Genomic DNA, 23,887 nt, shown 5'->3' with positions numbered 1-23,887 from the left:
GCTCCAAAAATAATCAAAATTATTTTGTTAATTTTAAACTTGGTGAAGGCTGAAACACCAACATCAAAAATATTCAACTTTATTTAATTTTGCTAAATATTGCAGGTTTTGTGGTTTTTCTCCTCTCATAAGATATTTTAAGACAAAACAGGCATAAAAAACACAGAAAATATAAAAAAATATGAAACTTTATATCTATGGATTAATCTGAAGTTACGAATATTGAGTTGCTGTTTAAACACGACAGTTTGGGAGAGAGAGACTCCAGGAGGGTGAAGGAGCTGCTGCTGTACTAACTCACTCTCTCTCTTTCTCTCCTCTCTCTCTCTCTCTCTCTCCCCTCTCCTCTCTCTCTCCCCCCTCTCCTCTCTCCCTCTCTCTCTCTCTCCCTCAGATTAATCGTCGCTGCGTCGGAGACGCTGCGTGAATATTAAACGCCTTCATGAGTGAAGCGGCGTGGAGAATACTAAGGGCGTCCATTAAGGCGCCTGCGTGTCTCAGACCCGTTTGTCCTCCTGCAGAACTCTGCAGGCAGCAGCGGGTGGGGGAGGGGCGAGCGTCTTCAGACTATAAATAGCGGGATTGGGGTTAACGGGGAGGAGGGGGTTCGGGGTTTGGATTGACGTCATGAACCGTTCTCCTCCAAGCAGCTTCCTCTCCTCCATCTTTTGTTCCCTTCTTTCTTCTTGCAGCTTCATCTTTTCCCCCCCCCTCTCTCTCTCTCTCTCTGCAGCATTTTTACCGTTTCAAACCGATTCAGTGATTTTATTTTTCTCAAAATGCAACGCCGCCTAGTTTCATTCATATCTTCCTCCTATGATGTTAAAAAAGAAGCTGGTTCTGCTCAGAAAGCAGGAAGGTTCTGGTCTGGTTCTGGTCCAGTTAGAGACCGTGAACCTGCAGTGAATCGACCAATCAGCCACCAGCAGAGCTGAACCTCAAACCTCCGAGTTGCTGGAAAAAACACTAAATATGACCAAGTTGGTCTTATTTCTAGTGAAAATATCTTAATATGTTTGAAACAAACAAATTTTTAAAGATATTAAAATATGAAGGACCAGTATATGATTTTCTTTTGCAGTTAAATTTTTGTGCAGGAAGGCTTTCCGTAGGAAGTTGGTTAAAATCATATTTTGAGGTTCTTTCTGCTTCTGGTTCTCAGTCACCTGGACAATCATCACCTGTGGGACCCGAATGAGTTCGCCGTGTCCTGCTTCAGAATCATCATGTTCTCCATCCAGGTAGCATTCATGGAAATACTTCAACATGTAACGTTTTAATTGTTAGTGCAGGATTTAGGAAGACGTTTCCTCATTCTGGGATGAAATCCTGGTTACTATACTTTATCAGATGAGATTGGGCTTGAATAAAAATTACTTGAATCTTGATTTTAATATGTTTAAATGTTTACTCAAATTATCAATCATTTAACATTACATAGTCAGATGAACCAAAAATATAAATTTGAATGAATTTATTTTACGTTTTAAGGACCAAAATGAAAATAATTCATATAAATAAAATCAGGCAAAAGAAAAATTTTCCAAATGAGTTTCTTCCAATAAAAAACTTTCAGGAAACCTGCAGGTGTTTTTTTCATTCAGCGGATAGAAAATCCAGAAATTTTACTGGAGTAGAAAGTACAGCATCGTAAAAGTCCTCCTGAAAATAAATATTTCCAAAGTTACTCGTTACTGCAGAAAACCGTTCACCTTCTCTCTGTTCTTAATTTTGATATTTTTTGTGTTTCTCGGACCGATCCAGGCTCAGCACTCGCACCACGTGATCCAGCAGGTTCTGACCCACCTGGACGGGAACAACAAGAGCACTCCGCGGGTCAGAGCCGGCATCGTCCAGGTTCTGCTGGAGACGGTGGCCATCGCTGCTAAAGGATCCGTGGGTGAGTCTGAAAACGTTGTGCTTCCTCAACGAGCCGCGGCGCCACCAGGAAACGTCCCGCTTCACATCGAGTAGAAACGCCGGTTCTGCAGAGAAAAGGTCCGTTTAGCCCCTTCGCTGCAGTTCGCTGGAGAAGTAAATGTAAAATTAGTCGTTTTTTTTAAAGAACCTGACATTTCTTAGGTCTCTAAGTAAATGGTTGGTTGATCAACGATGAAACTCAATTTGATTCAAACTCGCAAAAATTAAGCACTTACTTTCTTCAAAAAGACAATTATAGATGATAAAGATAAAGCTGAAGACAAAACATTTGATTTTATGCTAATTTTGTAAAAAAAAAAATCTAAAATCACATTTTTATTCCTTTCAGAATCGAAATGCTCCCGTTTGTTCCTGTAAATCGTGTTGTAATTAAATTATGTTTCTGAGGCATGAAGGTTACCACCTTGAGAACAGCAGCAGAAACAAATTAGCATTTTAATTCACCATGAAAAAATGTTTCTGTTGTTAAATGAAGGTGAAAATCTCACGCCAGAGGAAATAATTAAAAACGTTCATTAATTCAGAAAAAAGCTGTAACTTGTTTCTTCTTCCATGTTTTGGGAAAATAAAACCGAAATTCCTTGTGGACAGGAATGATCCCAGAGTGCAAAGGAAGCGACGTGTTCAACTTTGAAAGCGAAAGCCCGACTCCTCACAATCTGTGGCTCGGTACAGTACATGCAGTGTGGCTAAAATGTCTGCAGCTTTTCCCCTCGACTCGCCCGACATCAACAAGCGTCCTGGGAAAATCAGGCGATCCACACCTCATCCTGTTTGAGACAAAACTGAAGATGTAAAGATGTTTCCATTTTATCAAGTTCAGTCAGAACCATCAGTTTGGAAAAACAGAGAAATTCTCATTAAGGAGTTCAGCTAAGTAGCAAGCTAACGATTAGGCAAGCTAACGTGATCTAAAAGGCAAACTGGGAATTTAGCTGATTGTTGGGCTAACATTCACATTAAAAACCAGTTGACAGCTGAGCTAGAAACAAAGCTAAAGACCCAGGAGAAAAATTGAGCTAACAGCCAAGCTAGGAATTAAGCTAACAGTTGAGCTTAGAGCTAAGCTAGAGATAAAAACTGAGTGAAGAATGAAACCAACAACCAAACTAGTAGATGATTTTTATCTGAGCTAAGGAGCTGGATAACAGCTGAACTAACGTGAGCTAGCAGTTTAACTCAGCTAAAAACAAAAACTCAAACCACAGTTAGAGCTAGCAACCTAGCAGAACATCAAACTAACAGCTGGTTTAAGAATGGAGCTAAACGCTAACCTTACAGATGAACAATGACACAAGCTAACTGAGCTAAGAAACAAGCTAACTGTTGCTAGCTTGACTGTTAGCTGTACTAGCATCTAGATGCAGGCATTAGTGATAAATATTCCTCAGTAATTAATTTTCTGCTAAGCATATTGGACATACATGGTAACATTACCTGTGCAACATGTCAAAGTTTTAGTTCTTTATTTCCAACTCTTAACACTAATTATAAAATGATTAGCTTCATGTTTGCTCCATTTCTTTTTTCTGACTCATTTTTTATGATCATTTTTCCTAAACTGACTTAATAAATCAAAGCCAGTGACTGTTTTGTTCAGCTGGATCCCATTTCTCAAGTTTCACGTCTTCAGTTTTGTTCGGTTCTTTTACTTTAGACGTAAATTCAAGCAGCAGTGAATATTTTTAAATACTTCATCTGAATGAAATGCTTTGGATGCGTGTTGATGCCGGGTCCATGTAGAAATGCTCCTGTAATCCCAGCAGGTCTGAGTGAGTAGTTTTAGGAAAGCGGAGAGTGACCAGAAGAACCGACGGTCGAATCAAACACGGCGTCTCATTTCTGTCTTTGACATTTCAGTTTAGCCACAGATTAAAACACTGTTGGAAAAACCATCTGACGTTATCAAAGTAAACTTGTGTGATTCTTCTGGTCGCTCCTCGTTGTGAAACGGAGCCGGAGTGTCGGGAAGCTGCAGGTTAGCCGTGTTGTGATGGTGTAGCTGATAGTGCTGATGTAGATCAAGCTCTTATTTTGGAGAACCAGGTTAATGTCACATCTAAATGTTTTATTTGTTACATTTGCTTTGGAAGAACCCGTCTGTCCATTTCAAACTCTGCACACTTGGTGAATAATGTTTGTAGGGGGTTGGGGCCCCGTGGGGCCCCAGGCTGCCGGGGTGAACCAGTCAGCACTGACTGATAATCTGAGGTGTTGCTTCCTGTGACAGAATAAATTAGGCCTGCCGTCACTGTGAGCTGCACTTTTCTGCAGGTGTCTGCTCATCCTGGAGCTAATTTTAGTTTCAGAAAAAACTGAATCACATTTAAATCCCAGAACCAAAGAGCTGCTGCTGCTCATCAGAACCAAACATTTTCTAATTACTCTGGGATGAAGCTGGATTATTTTAACAGAAGCACAGATTAGCACATTTATTTATTATTCTACATTTTCTGCCATAATCTTAAAATGGCTGGTTATCTCAGTGTTAGAAAACCCCATAAATCCATCCAAATGGATGATGGACACTTTATTTTTACACAGTTTGAAAAGAAAAATCCTCCATAATTTGGATTTTGGATCAGAAAAATCATTCAGAGCTTAAATGATTCACTGAAAGTTGGATTTAATGTGACTGAATCTCTTTAACTTGTCAGATTTACTGAATGCTATTCTGTAAATGCATAAAGATGACATAACGGGACCAACCGAATGGTTCTGCTTCCCTTTTTCTAGACACAGTTTTTGTTTCCAGTAACTATTTGTTTCATTCCTCATCTCTGTTTTGTCAATAATCAATATAATACTCTGGTTTCTACCTGTCCTGTAACTCTGTTTTGTTTTTTGTTTTTTACTTTAAACTGAAGTGAAAGTGCCAGAATACACAGAAAAAGCTTTAGATATGAAACATCTCAGGAATACGTAGCATTTCAAGAAGCTCAGAGTCGTTCAGATATCTGGTTGAAATATGGGTGCAGTTAAGGAAGGACCGATTAGAAAATATGAGCCGATTCCTGATATTAATATTGCTGTTATTGTTTGAACGAGTTTGACTGGAAAAAATTTGGCAGGTTGTTAAAACTTCGTCTGATTTTCACAACATTTGGCTGGATTGTAGAAAGTGTTCAGAGGAAAATTCTGTTAGGCATTTTGTGTCAGAAAAGCACAAAGTTTTCATTAAAATGCCGTATTATTGCACTTTTATTAGTAATTTATTTTGAAATCTGGACCCTGTCGAGCATGACGTCATCATTGATTGGTCATTGGTTGATCAAGTGTCTTTATGTAGGATTATTGTAAAACGGACATGAATCATATGTGGTTCTACATCCTGGGTTCCAGCAGAAGCTGAGATCTGGGCAGGTTTCTGGAGTTTGGTGGGTTTTTCTGGAGTTTGGTGGGTTTCTCGTTGTTTCTGGGCGAAGCTGTCGGTCTCGTCCAGATCCTGTTGGGTTTTAACCTGCTGGTGTGCCGCAGGTCCGACAGTCCTGGAGGTCTTCAACACGCTGCTCAAACACCTGCGGATGAGCGTGGACTTCGAGCTGGGCGACAGCTCCAGGAGGAACTCCAGCAGCAGCGTGTCGTCGGTGCGCGGCCGCGAGAGCGACGAGCGCATCGTGCAGAACGCCATCATCCAGACCATCGGTGCGGCGGCGCGCTCCTCGCCGGTTCTCCAGCAGCGCCGCAGCTGCTGCAGCTCTGACCCGTCTCTCTGCTGCCCCCTGCAGGCTTCTTCGGTGGAAACCTGCCAGATTACCAGCGAGCCGAAGTCATGATGTTCATCATGGGGAAGGTGCCGGTGTACGGGACGCCGTGCCACACCTTGGACACGGTGAAGATCGGGTGAGTCAGCCGTTGCATCGCGGCGCCCCGGGGTTTCCGGGCCGCGCTGCAGCGGAGGCGTCTGCTCTTCATCATCATGACTCACCGCAGAGATCCTCAGCAGAAACTTTAACACAGACGGGGAAGAAAATAATTTTAGATGGACGTCCGCCTACATCCCAGTCTAGACTGAGACGAAACCTTTTACTGTCCCGCTGCAGACCGACTGGATGAAGATGAAGATCGTTTTTCCTGCTGAATCGTATCAGGAGCCGGGCGATTAACGGAGTCATCGTCAACTAATTTAGTAATCGATTAATCATTAACTGGAGCATACAGAGTCCAAAAAGGCCATTTACTGAAAGAACAACAGACTCGGAGCTGAAATTAAACCAAAACCGAACAGAAATATAAATATTTTGCATTTAAAACAAACTTGGTCTGTAAATTTCTCCTAAAGTGAATTTTAGCTTCACCTCATTCAAATTCTGTAAAAAAACCCAAAGAAACAATCGTTTTCTATCCAATTACTAATCGGTTAATAAAAAAATAAATATCAGTTTATAATAAAATGTTGATTTTCTTAAAGAAATTCAGTTATTTTTAATGTTGTAATATTGTGTAAAAAGTATTAAGTGGTTAAATGAAAAATCTGCAGAATTTGTCCAAATTTTTAATTAGATTCATTGTCAGAATAATCTATATAATAATTGATTAATCCTCAGGATAATTGATTATTAACGGTCGTTAGCTGCAGCCGTCCTTAGTCGTTCTGATGCTCTGAGGATCTTCATCGTGTCTCTGGACCCTCAGCTCTCGTTCAGAGAGTAAAACTCTCTCTCTCCTGATCGCCCCGCGGTGCCCTCAGCTGCCGGTCACCGAGATGGAAAAAGGAAAATCAAGTAAATCCATCAGACCTGAGGGGAGCAGGAAAGATGATCCCAAATCAAATGAACGCCGTTCTCCTCTTCCTCCTCTTCCTCCTGACTCAGACAGGCTTCCTTCCTTCAGCGCTGAGGTTCAAATCTGCAGCATGTCAACAATTCAATTCAACTTCACATCCTCCCAGTCCACCTTTACTATTCCACCTTAACTTGGTCTAATCCAGTGAATTATCAGCGTTCAGGGACCAGATGTTCTGAGTTACTGATCGGTTCTGTTTGGTTTCAGGCATCAGGGAACCAAGAGGATCCAGACGATGCTGCTCAGCTCCCTCATCATGGTGAGAAACTGACTGAGAGAAAAAACAAACCATCATCCTGCGACCACTTCCTGTCGTCTTCTTCTTCTTCGTTTCCACCAGTAGCATCATCCAGCTGCTGATCATGTGAAGAGATAAAAAATACTGCTGAAAAAAACCATCTCATCCTAACGCAAAAACTTATCAAAAAACTTGTTTTTTCGAGATCGACTTGTTTCCATTAAGTGAATTAATTTTCATTATTTCAGTTTGTGCATTTCTATGGTTTTGGAAACGCAGCTACAGACGCATGTCTGTGAGGCTGCAGCAGCTGCACACTGCAAACACACAAACCTGGGAAAGCTTCCACATCCTCATCAATGCTGAGAAGCAAACAAGCTCAAATAAGAGACAGTGCATACATAGTTGCAAACATGCATGCCTCTAGAAGCTGCTGCAACACACCTAATGCATCGCTGTGCATGCAGAAATCCAAACCCTTACGTCTGAGGGTCTCTGCTCTTCCTCGGCTCGCCACCGGCTTCACCCTGCAGCCGGATGCATCCGACTGCATTTTTCAGGCTGCAGACTGAAATGGTTTGTTTCAAACTGCGCTGACCCAGCAGACTGACACGCCAACACACAGATGGCTGAGGGCTGCTCTCCGGGTCAAAGGTTAAAGCGGGTTCACCTGTGAGGCTCCTGGAGGAGCAGAGTTCAGCTGAAGGGCTGATCATGTTTAGTCAAATGTTTGGTGTTTAAATTGATCCTGGTGTTGCTCGGTGGCGCCCCCTGCTGTAACGACTCGGCTCTCGTCTGCTCCCTCCTCAGGTGACCTCCGGGTTCAAGTCCAAGTCCATGTCGGCGGCGCTGCCGCCTCCCTTCCTGGACCCACTCTTCTCCATCTCGCTGATGGAGGACAGCGAGTTGAGGCAGCTGGTCCTGGAGATCCTCCACAACATCATTGATCGCCATGACAACCGCGCCAAGCTGCGCGGCATCAGGTAACGGCGCGGTCGGACGATCTCCTCCCTGCTCTCTGAGCGACGGACTCAGGTTTGGTTTCCTCCCTCCTGCAGGATCATTCCCAACGTTGCAGCTCTGAAGATTAAAAGGGAGAAAATATCCAAGCAAGATGTTGCATTCATGAAAAAGGTAAAAAGTAGATAATTAGGTTTCACTTCAAACTATTTTCCACAGTTAATTTGTAGCCAAAGCCCAAAGTTCACTTCTACCGAAGCCAGACCGAGGCTAGTAGGACCAGAGGTCGATTAGCGTTCACACCTCACCAACTGAACCGGACTTTCTAACAAACAGACTGGAGTCGGATTAAAGCGGATTAAACGGGGCTGGTGGGAAAGATTCAGCCTCAGATCCCAGGAAAGGTGAAACTTAAGCTGCTGAGAAAAATAAAGAACAAAGTTTTCAGGTTGTAGAGCTCGGTTTGCATGTGAAGAAGCTGTTCCATGGAAAGGTAATCTCTCCATGCGTTACCCTCTCAGCATCCATGGGGAAGGTAATGGGGATTATTTTATTATTCATTATTCTGATATTAATCTGCAGCGCTTCTTGGATCCACAGTCCTTGAATTGACTCGGATAGAAGAGTTGGATGAATTGCTTGTATAAAAAGAGAAAATCAGTTTTAGAGAGAAACTGACCTTTTTTTGAGAGAGCAGAGACCAAATCCTATGAACTGGGTTCCAGCCTGGGAGGAAATCTGAAATGTGCGGCTGGTTTCCGTTTAGGAGCCCTGCGAGCTCGCTGACCCCGACAGGAAGTGGCCGTTCAGCCTCAGATCGTGACATTTCCCTCAAGACGCTGCCGGCTGAACAGGTTGACCCGTGATTCTCGCACCAGCTGCAGCCTGCAGAACCGGAACCAGCACCGGTTCTGCTTTAATGGAACCCAATGTAACTCATTAGAGGCGGCTTTGCTTTCCATTAACCTGCCCTGGTTATTTATTTCATACTCGACCTGCAGCTTACAGCCAGAAACGACTGGATTCACTGAATCTTAGCAGGAAAGAGTCTCTTTACAGCAGGGTCAGTAATTTGGCATTTAAGTTTCCAAGTAAAGCCGATGTGTTGAAATAAGCTGTTTAAAGAATCTAAAAGAAAGATATTCTGTTAAACTGCAGTAAATTCTCACATCTTTAGAAGATCCCAGACTCATTTGTTGATCAAACTGTTGACTGTTTTTAAAACCGTCGTGTTTCCTTGGACGCTGCCCCCTGCTGACTGAACGTCGGCAGCGGATCAGACCTTAATGTTTGCCATCCTTCACTGTCAGGCGGCTTCGTTTCTGTCCAGCAGCTGTTAAGAGGCTATTAATGAGACGCATCGTCCCACCAGGAGACTCGACGCTTCATTAGCACCGACACAAACAGACCCGTTTGTTTGCTCCAGTCCCACAAACGACGGTCGGTCTGTTGTTTCTGCCAGGAATTAGACAGATCCCTGATGCGTGTTGAGTTCTTTCTGCTTCCAGAGGAGGAGAATGGAGGATGCTGGGAAAAAAGCAGAATAAAGATCCGTTTAAATCGTTCCTCAGGTTCTGTTTGCTTGCGGTAAACGCATTCACGGACCGAACAAAATGTTTCCAAAAAGCAGCCAGAGTCCAAGGAAAACCTTTCAGAGAGCATCGGTCTGGAGGACGGTTCTGTACGTCTGACTTTGGGTCGATACCAGGAGTCATGTTGGGTCCTGGTTGGTCTCCACTCTTTGCTTTAGCAGGCTCCATATCTGAAGTCTGGTCTTGGTTAAAGATGGATCCAAAGTGAAGTTTTCTCATTAATAGAACTGATTTTGTAAATGCGAAGTTTTGTAATTTGAGTCGGGTGGAGAGGCCAACGCTGCACGAGGCTCCATGATGCTCCTGGTGGTTTGAACGTTTCTGAACATCCAGGAAGAAATAAAAGATTTCACTGAAACGTTGAGCTCGGATGTTTCAGCCTTTAACGTTCTCGTCTTCGTTTCCCTCCCAGCACGGCCAGCAGCTCTACCGCCACGTCTACCTGGGCTGCAAAGAGGAAGACAACGTCCACAAGAACTTCGAGCTGCTCTTCACCACGCTGGCCATCCTGACCATCGAGCTGGCCAACGAGGAAGTGGTCATCGACCTGATCCGCCTCTCCGTCGCTCTGCAGGTGAAGCTCATCACACTCTGGTCATTGGGACCCAGGATGTAGCCTGATCCCAGGACTGCAGAGGGCCTTTCTAGAACTTACTGCATGTTTTCCTGGAGCTTGCAGATGGTATTTCATTGAAAAGGTTCTTATAATGTTGCAGCTGTAAGACGGAGTGACTTGTAACTTCATTATGAGGCGATTATCGTACCATGTGCTGGTACCATGTGCTGGTACCATGTGCCGGTACCATTTGCCGGTACCATGTGCCGGTAGCATTTGCCGGTACCATGTGCCGGTAGCATGCCGGTAGCATGTGCCGGTAGCATGTGCCGGTACCATGCCGGTACCCTGTGCCGGTACCCTGTGCCGGTACCCTGTGCCGGTACCATGTGCCGGTACCATGTGGGTTTCAGGAGAGTTGACTGTCAGTTCTAGCAAAGTTCAGAGTCAGGTTTGGGAGTAGTGTGAAGGTCCGTTTACAGCAGCCTGCTGGTTCTGGTGAAGTGGGCTATAAGTTCAGAGGGAGAAGCTTGATTGGGTTCTGGGAAAAAGACGCATCAGTTCTTGCACAGATCAGAGTAGATCGCAGGGTTTGGATAACGACTCGTTCAGGAGGTTTATGCTGATTTTTGTCCTGATTTCCTCCAATAATCTTCAGAACCGTCCCGACTATCAGGTCGGTTCTGATCCTAACTGATATCCTGCGTGTATTCAGACTGATCTGGACCGCTCCCATCTAAAGTCCAACATGTTGGATCGTCTCGGCCCGATGTCTGTGTGTGGCATTCCTTGATAACGAACGAGAACCTGTTGAGCGATCAGAAAACAAGGTGACGGAAACACAGACGACAAAAATACTGACATGATGGACAGAAAGTCCATTAAATATAATCACTAACTATCGCCATCACGTTAGTCGGCCATGTTTGTTTATCCTGAACTCAGATTTCTCATCTGACATCTGAATGTTGGTGATGAATCGGTTTGTTGCTCACAACAAACCTGTTATACTGAAGGTTTTTACCACTAGACTGTTCAATCAAAGTAGCCTCAGCAGGTCCAGCAGCAGGTTGGACCCAGGAGAGTAAACCAGAACCAGGGCACGTTGATTCTGGAAATGTAGCCTGAGAGTCCAGGTAGAGTAAACTTTTATCACTGTTCTGGAAGCAGTTCTGTGTTTTCTGGGAAAGTCTCCTGTAACTCCTGGGTGTCTGGAGTGTGATTGGATCAGCCACATCATGCGTTATGTAATGTTGCGTCAGCCTGCAGAGAAACGGTTGCACAGCTTCATGTTGGGCTCTTTATGCTGGAGTTGTTGCCTGGACAACAGCCTTTATTCTGACAGATTGACGCAGTCGGCGTGTTGCAGAAACCTGCTCTGTAAGCGTCTTCCTGCTTCCTGCAGGAAATGGCTCTGAACAACGAGGAGAACATGCCGATGTCCATCCGCTGTGGCATCATGGCGCTGGTGGCGGCGTACCTCAACTTCCTGAGTCAGATGATCGCCAACCCGCCGTTCTGTCAACACGTCAGCAAGGTGCGTCATCTACCGAAGCCACTGCTGGTTACATGGAACATGTTGGTGTTTTTGTTAGCATCGGATCCTCCTTCCTGCTTTAGCTTCACTCCCAAGTGTCTTGGAATCATAATTCTGGTGATTGGTGCCTCTTCAGGTAATCGAGCTGAGAAACATGGACGCTCCGTACCTCCTGCCTGAACACATCTTCAGAGACAAGTGTCCGTAAGTATTCACTCTCCAGCAGGTCTGAGACCTAAATCAGAAGGATTCGTTGGTTCCTAACCTGAGTCTTCATCTGAATACATGATGGAGCCGCCATGTTTGTTCAGCAACTCGCCACAGACCAACATGAAACCCTGTTATTTTATTTCTCCTGTTAGAATCACTCTACATCTAATAAACATTACAGTGAGTTTGGTAATATTTATTTAAAAACAACGGCAGTCCTCCACCTTTCCACCAGATGGCACTAAATGGTCATCAGTTGACCTTTAATTCTGTATGAGAGGAATATAATAACTAAACCTGAAAGTTCAAGATCTGCTGATGAGACCAGGTTTAGGTTTTACGGCCTTCACATCGTGTTTATTTACTGATTAATGCTTTGCTGTCGTCCTCCAGTCTTCCTGAGTCTTTGGACAAAGACGACAGGCAGCTGTATTTCCAGACGGCGGACATGGCGGAGTGCCTGGCAGGCCCAGGATACAACGCGGAGAGGTTGTCCATCCCTTACATTCCCCAGGTCACAGGTACGACACCCTCCTTCTGTAATGTTCACACCTGTTGGGATCGATCAGTAAAAAATACTTAAAGCAATTCAAGATCGCAAATGTTTGACATTTCCTTTTTAAAATGACGGAAGCACCAGTGCAGTGTGTAACTACTGACCAGAGCAGCAGCTGTATGGACAGATGTGGCTTTAGAGGTGCTGCAAAAATCACATCCAGTGTTAAAGTACTGTTGAACTTACAAGGTGCTTTCTAGAACTTTCCTGGTCCTTACAGAGGAATAATATGAACCAACTTGATCAGTACTTGATCAGGCTAAATTAACGTCTGTCTTATGACTTCAGCTTTTTTAAAAGTATTGCTGGCAATTTTCAGAGGTTTATAAAGAATGTGGAACTGACACAATTGGTTTAACAAATAAAACACCTAAAATATAAACATGAACTGTAGAAAATTGTCTAAAATGATGCATAAGACATCAATATGTTATATTAAAGTATGAAGAGTAAAAATGAAGTGTTGGTTGATTTGAATCTGTATTTTTGCTCTAACTAAAACTTTCGCTCTGTTCCTGCTGCGTCGTGTTCAGTTCTTTACACGGTAGGAAAAATCATCCACAGGTGCAAGCAGACGTCCAGAGGTAAAAGCTGCTGTAGAGCCGCAGTAGATTTCTGTAGATTTAGTTTCCGTAGGTAAGACATGAGCTCAGTTTAGCTTGAGACTTCCTGGGTAAAGTCCCTGTAGCGCCCTCCTTCCTGCCGAGGATTCGAGTGTTCTGATTGGTCCGCTGATCAGGCTCCGCCCACATGGTTTATTCAGCTAAAATCTGAAAATCTTGAAGGAGTTTCTCTGGATGCAGTTTGGCTTCACCACCAAAGATTTTACTCAACTACGAGATGCATCACTTTGATATATTTATGCAAGAAAAGACCAGAATAAGAGTAAATAAATATTTGTATAAAAAACGCAATCAGACGAAAATAATTACTTCAAAAATAATATTACTCAGAGGTATGGTTTTGTAAAACTTCAATTAGAGGTTAACTTATATAAACTGAGGTTATTAATCTGTAGAATATGAATGAAGGAAAGTTTGTTTTTAGCTGCTCAGATCAAAACATCCAAATCTTTTCATAAACCATCAGGAAAAACTGACAAACTATTAAAAAATAAACCAAAAGCAAAGAAGCTGATTATGTTGTTTTAGTCTGTAAAACACTTTAACAACTTGTTTAATTATTTTACCTGCTTTGCGTCTGGACTCGTGGTGGTGAGTATGTCAGGATGTAGTTCATGTCAGTAGTTTGGCAGCTGAAATGTGTTTGGCACTAATCTGCTTTTATTTTAGAGTAAAATAAATTGTTTCCTTTTGGTTTAGCAACATGACTTTAACCACTTTCACATCACCATCTATTGAAAGCTTTAATATTCTTATATCAGGGTAAATGTACTAGTTGTAACTCCACAACGTTCACTGCTGTAAGTTTTACCAAAAATAATGAAAGTGTGAGCAGAAGAGCCTCCTGGTGTCTCCAGGCGACGTCTTTCACACGAGGAGAAAGTAGATGAGGATACAGAGACTCTGTTTATTTACATTAGTTTAAAAAAATCACACAATCAGAATCTGTGTGACATTTTCACGTCTTAAACCTGAATGATCTGCAGGAAAACAAATAAACAACTTAAACAGATTGTGGAGAAAAATTCAAAGCTGTTTGGGTCAAATTAGTTTACATGTTTTAATCAGGGGAAGCCAAGTGTGCCAAATGTTTTCAAAGTCAGCACAAAAAGTGATCTCCTTCATTAGCTGAAGTTTTCCACCACTGTGTTTTACGTTTCTGCTGTGAGGAGGAGGAGTTTATTACTTTTACTTCCTGTTGTAAAATAAATGTTTCTGTTTTTAGCGTTTTGCTGCTAGCAAAGCTTCATGTGGGAAATACTTTCCTGTGCATTTTTATCTCAATCTGCTTTGGTTGTAGTGATATTTTTAAACTCCGTGCGGATGCTAAGAAAAATACACAGAACCGTTTTCAGCACTGCAGTGAGATTTTCTGAAGATGATGTTCAGAAGTGACCTGCAAACTATTTTCTTTCATCAGATTTTCTCTTTAAACGGCGTAAACGATGTTCTTCCTGCTGGAGTTTCAGCCTGTGAGGCTTTTCTCTGCTTTCCTCTGAATTTTAAAGAGTTTATGAAACATAAAGAGCAAATGTCAGTGAAGTAAGAGCCCGGCTTTCTGCGCGTCTTTAATCTCCCGTCTTTTGGGACGGCGTTCCTCATTAGTGCCGACTGCTGAGTCATTCCTGCTCCGAGTTCGCAGCAAAGGTCGCCGTGACTCATGGAGAAAGTTAATTATAAGGCGCCGCGTTTCTCTTCTGTTTTCACACCTCGGCTGACCCTGCTCCGTCAAACTCTGCTGCACTTTAATCTCCTCCTGCACAACAACAAACAGCGGGGCAGCTTTCAGAACCTCACCGGACTCGGTTCGGCCCGGACGAATCCCATTTGTTCCCCTACAGAAAACCGGAGCGCTGCGGCTGAACCTCAGGAGTTTCTGTGTGTTTCTGCTCACAGACATAAAATAACTTCTATAAAACCACACAGCTGTGAGAAATGTTTAAAAACTTCATTATCTAGAACGATTAGTATATTACTTTCTACAAATATTTGATTATAAGTAATTTCATCTTCAACAATATTCATTAGTTTGTTTTTAACCATTCAATTTTAATATAAAATGGGCATATTACATTACTTAATTCATTATATTTCACTACTTTATTTTATGCAAAACTTGCCTTTTTCTTTTTACGCAAAACTCAAAGGAAGCGACGGCTTGGAGACCTAACAGACAGGCACTCTACTGAGGGATTTAAAAGCTCCATGGTGTGTTGGTGATGAGGAATCTAAACTTCAGTGTCATTTCTGCTCCAGTTCTGACCAGCATTTTTATTCTGATTGGAGTTTAAATCAGCAATGTGAAGCAGAGCAGCAGTAAATGGAAGCAGCTAAAAGTCTGTTTTTAGTCTGCAGGGTTTCACTGCTTCACAGTAAAACGTTATTATGGGAACACAGATGGTCAGACTGTTTGACTCCAGTTGTCACACAACAAAATGTCATTTCGCTCTGCAAAGCTAAAGCTCATCATCAAACCACTGATTTGTACAAAAATCTGTCATTCATTTGGCTCAGACACTGAGAAACAACCTGCTGTTGCAGCAAATTAGCACAACTTAACGTGCAGAAAAAACATTTAGAGAAATCAGTTTGTTGTTTTCTAACAATCGATGCCTGCAGACATTTTGTTCAGATTGACTTTTTCCAATTTGAAATGTCGGTTCAGTTCGTCCAAACGATTCATCACCTCTCCACAAATGGTCTGCTTTAGAAATGCTCTCTCAATGTTCAGTCATTATGTCAGGAGATGCTTTCAAATTACTGATCTGCTCTGGAAAATGGAGGAAAATCCAGCAGTGATTTGTTTTAGTTCTGATGCCATTTTTAGTTTTGCTCCAAAATATGATGAAATATTCTCCTGAAGCTCTTTTTATCTGACGCAGCAGTTGAATGATGTAACTGTCTGTTGCAGATGAAGACCGTCTGACCCGCAGGAAGAGTTTTGTGGACACCATCTCTCTCCAGGTGGACATCATGTCCAGCAGCCTGCCAGATAAGGTCCGACCCAATTTATGACACAATCACGTATGAAAAGATAAAAATGAGTTTTAAGCTGATTCATGTGAAGAGTTCCCGCTGAATCACATTGTCTGGGTTTCTCCCACCAGCAGCCGGAGCTGGCTGAGGAGATCACGTTTGAGACCCTGAAGAAGGCCATCGGTGAGATCCTCCAGCTCCTCCCGTCTCACAGAATGATTTTAGTTTTCTGTTTACAGTTATGATGAGCTTTAAAGCCTTCTGTTTGTACTGATGTGATGGTTTCCATTTTGGGCCAAACGGCTCCACCGTCGCTGTTCCAGAGGTTTTGTGAGCCTAAACTTCGCTGCCATATTTATTTCCAAACACCGCACTGGTCCAGTTTTTCTCTAACTTTTGCTGAATGTGGGGTTAGTTGGACTTTAAGGTACGCTGACGAGCTAACATCAATGTTACGGTTGAGCTAATTTCTCAGCTGATGCTTCTGCTGTTTCTGTTTCATCAAAATGTGCAGAACATTTAGTCAGAACCTGACGTGTCGTATTCCTGTCTCATGAAAGCGATGTGATCGTCTTGCAGACACGACCGGCTTGGAGGAGCAGGAGAGGGAGAAGAGGCGTCAGGTGATGGAGAAGTTCCAGAAAGCTCCGTTTGAGGAGATCGCTGCCCACTGCGAGTCCAAGGTGGGAAACCAGGACGGTTAACAGAACCGGGTCCTAAACATCTGAACTCTGAAACTCTCACCAAACGTCGTTAGGCGTTCAGTCCAGGACCTCAGTGACTCTCTCCTCCCTCCCTGCAGGCCAACATGCTCCACGACCGCCTGGCCCAGATCTTTGAGCTCACCATCCGGTAAGACTTCAATCAGAAACGTTTCTTTGCTTTACTGGAACTTCAGATGCATTGTTCAGGATTTCCAAAGAAGATTTTATTATTTAGAGCAAAATATTAGTGAATATGCCAAAGATAACAAAACAATAATTTATGGGGGAAAACAATAACTGGCTCTGTATTGTTCACTTATGAAACTAAAACATACTGAAATTATAGATATAATATTCTTCATTTTCATGTTTATGACTGTATTTATTAGCTTTTTGAGCTGATGTGAAGTTATTATGACACTCCCATGTTCCTCCTAGCAACACTTTACCTGGCAGCAAAACGGCAAAAGTTTTGATTAAACACTGAAGTGGTTCAATAATTAACATGTTTTGAAAATGTCGTCTTCTGCTGACTCTTCATTACCCAATGTAAACATAACCACAATATTTTTTTAATTTGGCACCTAAAAATTAAAGTATGAAAAAAGTAAAATTACCACTAGAACTAAATAAACTAATGAAGACAAGCAGCTGCACTGTAAAACCAACTAAACGTAACTGAATTTGACAAAAGTCATAAAGAAATGAAACAAAAAGTCAGAAACCCAGTAATAAACCAGTGAAACCAGTATGGGATGTTTTTCTCCATGGTGATGCGTCTCTCCCTGCAGGCCGCCGCCCAGCCCGTCCGGCGTGGTTTCCATCTCAGCCGGTCACACCCAGCATCCGTCCGTTCCCGTCTACGAGATGAAGTTCCCGGACCTGTGCGTCTACTGAACGACTCAAAACATCAACAAAGGCCACCTCCGCTTTTCCTCCAATCAGCGCGCTGCGAGGCGGCAGGGAGCCAATCAGAGACTCGGACATGCTGACCCGGCTGCACGTCGTTTCTCTGATTCGCGTCCCTGAACCCAAACGGTCGAACAGAACAAAACCAGAACAACGCAAACCGCTTTATGCTCCATGTCGATGCTTCACGCAGTGTAGAAAAACCAAACGATCCTGTTAGATAAAAACCACCTGCAGGTTCAGCAGCTTCTTAGCAGAGCATCCAGTAGAACAGCTGATGGATTGGCCCGATCGTCTGTATTTACCCATAAAACACTAACCAGTTCAGTTCAAACGGCTCCCGGTTGGTGAAACGGATCCAGCTTTCATTCCTGAAGCTTTTTAAGGATTTGAAGATTTACAAAATCACAACTTTCACAATGATTCTTGGATTAAAATTCTCAGTATTTGTTTGGTCTAGGAAGTCGGTGAAACGGGATTTTGTCGGTCAGATTTTCCAGGAATAACTTAGAAATAAACTCAACTAGTCTTGTTTTTACTTGGAGAACAAAAAGATCAGTTTCCAAATATTTCAGAACCAGATGATTAATTTTCAAAATAACACATTTTTCCAGAACCATAAGGTCCAAAAATAAATCTTTGTTTACAGATAATAATGAATACTGTGATGGTAAAATTAACATAATTCAACAAGTTTTCTTGTTTGTCTTAATTTTTTTCTGCCCTCTGTGTTCATAGACTAAAATAATTTTTTTCTTAATCACAACACAGCCACTAGAACTGTTGGTGTAAAATTCATTCATGTTTAGCTTTTTAGGGATAAGGCAAAACCTTGACATATTTTACTTTGTCTTGTGAATTACGATGAAATATTTTAGATCTGATGGAAGAAATATTTCTTCAGAGTTTAATGTTTGACCAAAATAAACAATTTTTATGAACCTTGAGATAAAAATCCAACATGGCTGCAACATATTTAACAAAGTGGAAACAACCGCAGTCATAATTAATTTTTGCACTTCTGTTTTCAACCCGTTTACTTTCCCAGTCTGTCCGTCAGGCTCCAACATAAACACCAGCGTCATGCAGTTCAGCACATGGACAACAGGGGGCAGTGCATCACAATTTAAGGACTTAAAGCGCTAGCTTGTTTGGCTACTGCCTGACCAGCTAACTGGCTAAAGATGCGACACTTTCCCACCATAACGTCGTATTTACGGCACCATGGTGGTTTTAGGAAGGCTGCTCTTCTACCAGAGTTCGCTTCCAGCTCGGTTCACCAGGCGGGCCGGGATTAAAACCGCGGGATTAGTTCCAGATTATGAGGTATGTCAACGGCTTCGTGAGCCTCATCAACACTTTAAATCAAAGCTGCATCGATATTCCTGGAGTTTCTTAAAGCAGGTTTAATAAAATCTTAGAGGTTGTTGTCATGGCTACTAAACCCGAAGGTGTAAAGTTTGCAGAAGTGGGTCGGTTCTGAGTGTGGAGGTTCCTGGTTCTGGTCGGGCTGCAGCTGGTTTTGTAATCCTCTGGTCTGATCAGGACTCCAGGCTGAAGGTCAGACATGAGCAAACGATCCGGGCACATCGAGCTGGATCTGGTCCGAATCGTTTCCCGGTGGTTCTGTCGTACGTTGAGCTCGTCGTGTTTCCTGAAAAGTGAATTTTGATGGTTTTTATTCACCAACCTGAGCCTGTTTAAGCTGAACTGTAGATTGGTTTCATTACTTTAACTAGACCAAACCTGCAGAACATCTGTTAGGAGTTCAGAAAGAACCGCTGACTGTCGCTGAGTTCTGGTCCAAAAGATGGAAACGGATCAACATGGGGACTCCTGAAGGTGCAGTACCAACTGTGACCACCAGGAGTCGGTTATTATTACATTATGTACTGAAGTTAAAGCTAATGGTAGCAGAGCCGCTCTCCTCTAGAACTGACAGGTTAAGATGCTGGAAAATAAGTTAATCCTGCAAAACTTTCAGCTCCTGAAATCTAGAAGTAAATATTTTACAGATTTTTCAAATGCTTTCTAGCAACTAGATATTCACAGTCTGGTGTTTCTCCACCAGTGTCTTTCCATAACCTTGGTGGCTGATATAAAAGGTACTGGGCGGTTTTTACCGGGAGCCTGTTCAGTTTTTACCTGAGTTTCCTGGAGATGAGACTTTAACTTCAGGGACGGTTTGTTTTAGGAACCTGAGGTTCTGGGAGAGGACGGGCTGCTTCATCTCAACGTGATCCACATCGTTGTCTAGTCTAGTAATAATTTACCTGTGCAGCTGTAAGGAGAGCCGAGCAGGTCGAGATCGTCCACCAGCTTCTGTACAGAACCCGATCCAAAATCAGGTCGAACCGGAGCAAACTGAGCCGGTTGTGAATCCCGACCTTCCCAAACTAACAGCATGATTCGTTCTTTATATATAAAATGGGCTGTGAAACCCGATCCGTCTAGAACCCGACGTTTCACCGCCCGGCCCGGCCCGGTCCGGAGACTGGCTTGTTTTAGACGTGGCTGGAAAACGTGATGAATGTCGCTGACGCAGCAGATCGTATATTTTTGTACATTTTATGCATCACATGGTTCAGTTGCTGCCTGGTAGATTTCAGACATATCACTGAAAAAATGCTGAATCATCGTTTCTTGTTTATCGTCGCTGAGCCTTTGAATCGGATCATGAATCTTTGAATCGGATCATGAATCTTTGTCTCGAATCATAGAAATTATTTTGATTGAAATGAGCTGTTATAGTTTTATTTAGATTTAAACCTTTTTTCACCAGATTGTCGCCGTTTGGTCAGAAATCATGTCAAACTGGGATCAGTTCACCAGCACAGAAACCCGCCACCTGACCTCCGGGTTTGGACCACTCCTTGCTTTTTGCACATGAATGTTTGTCAGTATTAGCGGCTGAGTGGAGGAGAGACCAGCTCTGTCATTTCAAACCCAAACGGATCGCGGTTCCCCCGTTTGCACTTAAAACGGTTCTGAGGCACAAAAACGGCACAACGGTACGAATGGAAATGTTTTTATGTTCAGCTGGTTCCTTACTGTGGGACGGCCCAGGATGGAGCCGCTCGTTTCCACGGCAACAGCGAAACCTTCTCGTTTTATTCGTCTGTGGTGCAGCAGTCTGTGTTCTTGTGCCAGTTTTAGAGAAATGTCTCGTCTCTGTTCACCTTCAAAGATAAAACACTGACGCTCAGAGTTGTTGATCAGTGATTTATGACCACTAGATGGCGCCACGGCTCAGCTCTTCCTGCAGGTTCAGGAAATGTCGTGTTTTTGTTCTGGACTCACTAACCTGAACTTAAACACTGGATGATTGGCTTGTATGATGTCATTTCCTGAACCTGAGCTGCAGCAGAGCCTCAGCGTTACGATAATGTCTCAGAATGTGTTGAAATGTGATGTTGGAGATTCAAATAAAATGTTTCTATTCAAGTGTTTGAGTTGCAACGTTTTCTGTGGTTGGTTTAGTTTTCTTCCTCCTCCTCTGCTTCCTCCTCCTCTTCCTCTGCCTCCTCTTCCTCCTCTGCCTCCTCCTCCTCTCCCGGTCTCTCCGCCGGTTGCCGCTCTTGGTTCTGAACCCCGCTGACCGTCTGCAGCTCTTTGGTCTCAGCTCTCGATGGTCCGGCCGGAGTCGGCGTCTCTTCATTCATTACATCAGAACTTTGATCACTGCAAACAGACATTTGTTTTAATTAAATATTAAAACTACTCCTGTAGAAATAAAGTTGTTTTGGAGCCGCACACTAAAATAAATAAAAAGTAACATTTTATTTATTCCAACAGTAAGGAATTGCTGACTAAGATTTAATAAAGGAGATTTTATCACCTGCTGAAGCTGGTTGTAAGTTCTTCACAGGACCCAGTTCCACTAATAAAACGTTAGAAAATCCCTTTAACTGGATCTATAAGAAGGTTCTTCGAGGTGGAACAGAATGTAGAAAATGAAATGGACCCGAGCCGTCGGCCCTGAGGTTCTCCGTATCCCACCTGTCTGAATACTGAGCAGAACTCGTCTCAGGCTCCTCAGACCGGCTGGGTTTGCTCTCCTCACTGGACCGGGCCGGTTCCGCTGCGGGCCTGCCGGCCCGGCGGCAGGGCGGCGCCGGGCCGCGGCAGCGCTGCGACGGCAGGCTGTGGTTGAAGTGCGCTGCAGCCATGCACTCTGCTGTGGTTTTATCGCACACACACTGCAGTTTGTCGCACACTGTGACGCCCCGACCTGCAGAGGAAATGGAAACGAGGATTCAGAATCTGGACGACATCAGAACCTCCTGCTAACATCTTCAGAACCTTCATGACTTATTAAAGCACCGATGGAGGCTGTGGGAAGTGACTTCTATGCTCTGAGACATTTTGCCTCCTTAAAGAGAAATGGGTTCCAGGAAACAACCTGTGAAGTTTGAAACATAAAGCAGTCTGCATTTTCTTCCTCTGCATTTTCTTCCTCTGCATTTTCTTCCTCTGAACTGCTGGAGTTCAGGTTCTGGGTTAATAGCAGGAAAGTTCAAGGAAAGCAACCTGCACTTCTTATAAAAGCATTAAACTGAAAGTCACATTTGTGATCTTTGAACGCATCTTTAGGTCCAATTTTACAACGTCTAACTTTAAGAGAGGACCCGGTTGGTCCCGGGTTGAGGACGCAGCCTGTGGGTTCAAAGTTCACACGTTGCAGAAAGCAGCTTCCAGGTTGAAAACAGGAACGTTCCAGAACAGGAAAAACTTTTTAAACCCATTCTGATGGGCTCATAATCCTCTTCTGCGTTCTGATTTATGCTGAATGTTGAGAAGTTTATCTCACTCACATCGCGGTTTGTTGCGGCTCTCGCAGGAAATGTGAGCGTTGAGCTTCCTGTCGGCTCGGCAGCCCATGGAGCCGATCTGGTTCAGGCAGCAGCGATGGAAGAAGCAACATCTGAGGAGCAGAGCAGCTTTCAGGCTTCAGCTCAGAAACCATCACTGAGTTATGCAGGAAGTAACTACTAAACATGCTGGGAGTCGTTACCATGGATACAGCATCGTTACACATTTTACCTGCGTTTAGTTAACTTTAGGAAATAAATGCCTCCAAAAAACAGCAGAAATAAAGAAAAATCAGGAACAACAAATGGGTTAAAAGACTGAGAAAAATATATACATCACTTTGAATTTATTACTTTTTAATGTAATGTTTCTGCATTTAAGAATCAATTTTTCAACTTTTACCAAACATTTTTCTCAGAGAAAAAATTCAGAAATTTCAAGTTAAAGGCAGAAAAATCAAAGTTTGTATTAGATAATTATTTTAATGTTTAAAATGTGTTTAATATTTTAGTTGGAATAACTATTTAACAGTATTAAAATGTTTTAAAAATGCTTCTATTAAGACAATATAAATGTTTATATTAAAATCTGAAATATAATTAAAATACTTAAAATGTTTATATTCAATATTTGATAATGAAAATAAATTTTTAGAATGCTTATTAATATTTAAGATGTTTATTTTTAATATTCACATTTCATATGTATTTATGTTTATTTTTATACTTTTTATAACTTTGTGCCCATTTATCAAAGAGAAAATTTACATTTTAAATATAGTTATTTTTCAGTAATTATTCCTATCAAATCTGAAAATTGGTCAGGCTTGGAGACATTAATGATTCTAAAAAATTCCAATTATAAAGTTTTTAAAAAAGCAATAAATTACCGAATAATGAATGAATGTATTTTATGTAAATAACTTCCCACGGGGCGTGCTGACCTGTCCAGCTGGTCCAGAGGAAGTCCCGCCCCTTCCTGTCCGCAGTAGCAGCCGTACATCTCGTACTCGTGCGGACATCGCCCCGTCAGGCAGCGCAGCATCTCCCCCAGCGCCGGCAGCTCCCTGCGGCTCCGGCCGTCGCCGCCGTACACTCTGAAGGAGGAGCTGCATTCTGATTGGACGACACATTCAGCAGCTCATGTGATAAACGTCTCACCGCCAGCGACGGGCGTCCTGAGGCCCAACCTGCGGCTCACCTCGGCCGCCCGGCAGCTGGATGTCGGTCAGACCGACGGACTCCAGCAGAGACCAGGCGAAGAACGGCACCGCCCTCTTCGGACCTGGCTCCACCCTCTTCGGACCTGGCTCCGCCCCTAATGACAAACATCAGCAGGTTCACCTCCTGTGAGATGTTTAATCTGTGATTTATGAGCTTCCCACCACTAAAGGGTCAGAGGTCAACTGATTATCCTCCTCAGACAGTTAACTCTGTACGTAGCCCTCATGTGACCCCACACTTCTACTAAGGCAGCCATCTTGGTAGG

The 23,887-nt window shown here is 43.0% G+C and overlaps 2 protein-coding genes and 1 long non-coding RNA gene across 12 annotated transcripts in view; 2 read left to right on the top strand and 1 right to left on the bottom strand.

Annotated features, from left to right (window-relative positions):
* The window catches only part of efr3a (EFR3 homolog A (S. cerevisiae)), a 66,511-nt gene extending 45,487 nt beyond the window's left edge, over positions 1–21,024 (top strand). For 2 of the 10 annotated variants that reach the window (XM_015036150.1, XM_015036148.1), the window contains 18 exons: positions 1,163–1,241; positions 1,765–1,900; positions 2,533–2,610; positions 5,419–5,586; positions 5,670–5,784; positions 6,934–6,985; positions 7,775–7,947; positions 8,023–8,098; positions 9,929–10,090; positions 11,478–11,609; positions 11,746–11,813; positions 12,213–12,340; positions 12,909–12,959; positions 15,916–15,995; positions 16,106–16,157; positions 16,554–16,657; positions 16,777–16,826; positions 17,470–21,024. In XM_015036150.1, coding sequence (XP_014891636.1) covers positions 1,163–1,241; positions 1,765–1,900; positions 2,533–2,610; positions 5,419–5,586; positions 5,670–5,784; positions 6,934–6,985; positions 7,775–7,947; positions 8,023–8,098; positions 9,929–10,090; positions 11,478–11,609; positions 11,746–11,813; positions 12,213–12,340; positions 12,909–12,959; positions 15,916–15,995; positions 16,106–16,157; positions 16,554–16,657; positions 16,777–16,826; positions 17,470–17,575 — 1,810 coding nt within the window. In that variant the 3' untranslated portion in view covers positions 17,576–21,024. The other 8 variants (XM_015036149.1, XM_015036155.1, XM_015036154.1 and 5 more) reach the window with 8 other exon arrangements.
* On the top strand, positions 12,350–12,733 carry LOC106949716 (uncharacterized). Its single transcript, XR_001425435.1, has 2 exons — positions 12,350–12,516; positions 12,547–12,733. It is a non-coding gene; the product is annotated as an uncharacterized LOC106949716 (long non-coding RNA).
* The window catches only part of oc90 (otoconin 90), a 19,771-nt gene continuing 16,364 nt past the window's right edge, over positions 20,481–23,887 (bottom strand). Inside the window, exons 13-18 of the mRNA XM_015036131.1 lie at positions 23,600–23,716; positions 23,343–23,514; positions 22,402–22,511; positions 21,587–21,818; positions 21,127–21,268; positions 20,481–21,078 (exon numbers count right to left, since the gene is read on the bottom strand). Coding sequence (XP_014891617.1) covers positions 21,064–21,078; positions 21,127–21,268; positions 21,587–21,818; positions 22,402–22,511; positions 23,343–23,514; positions 23,600–23,716 — 788 coding nt within the window. The 3' untranslated portion in view covers positions 20,481–21,063. The remainder of the gene's footprint in view (positions 21,079–21,126; positions 21,269–21,586; positions 21,819–22,401; positions 22,512–23,342; positions 23,515–23,599; positions 23,717–23,887) is intronic.

The sequence above is a fragment of the Poecilia latipinna genome, unplaced genomic scaffold (genome assembly GCF_001443285.1).
Source record: "Poecilia latipinna isolate Pla-1442-1.1 unplaced genomic scaffold, P_latipinna-1.0 Scaffold358, whole genome shotgun sequence".
Classification (NCBI taxonomy): domain Eukaryota; kingdom Metazoa; phylum Chordata; class Actinopteri; order Cyprinodontiformes; family Poeciliidae; genus Poecilia; species Poecilia latipinna.
This window is presented reverse-complemented; position numbering and strand designations above follow the sequence as displayed.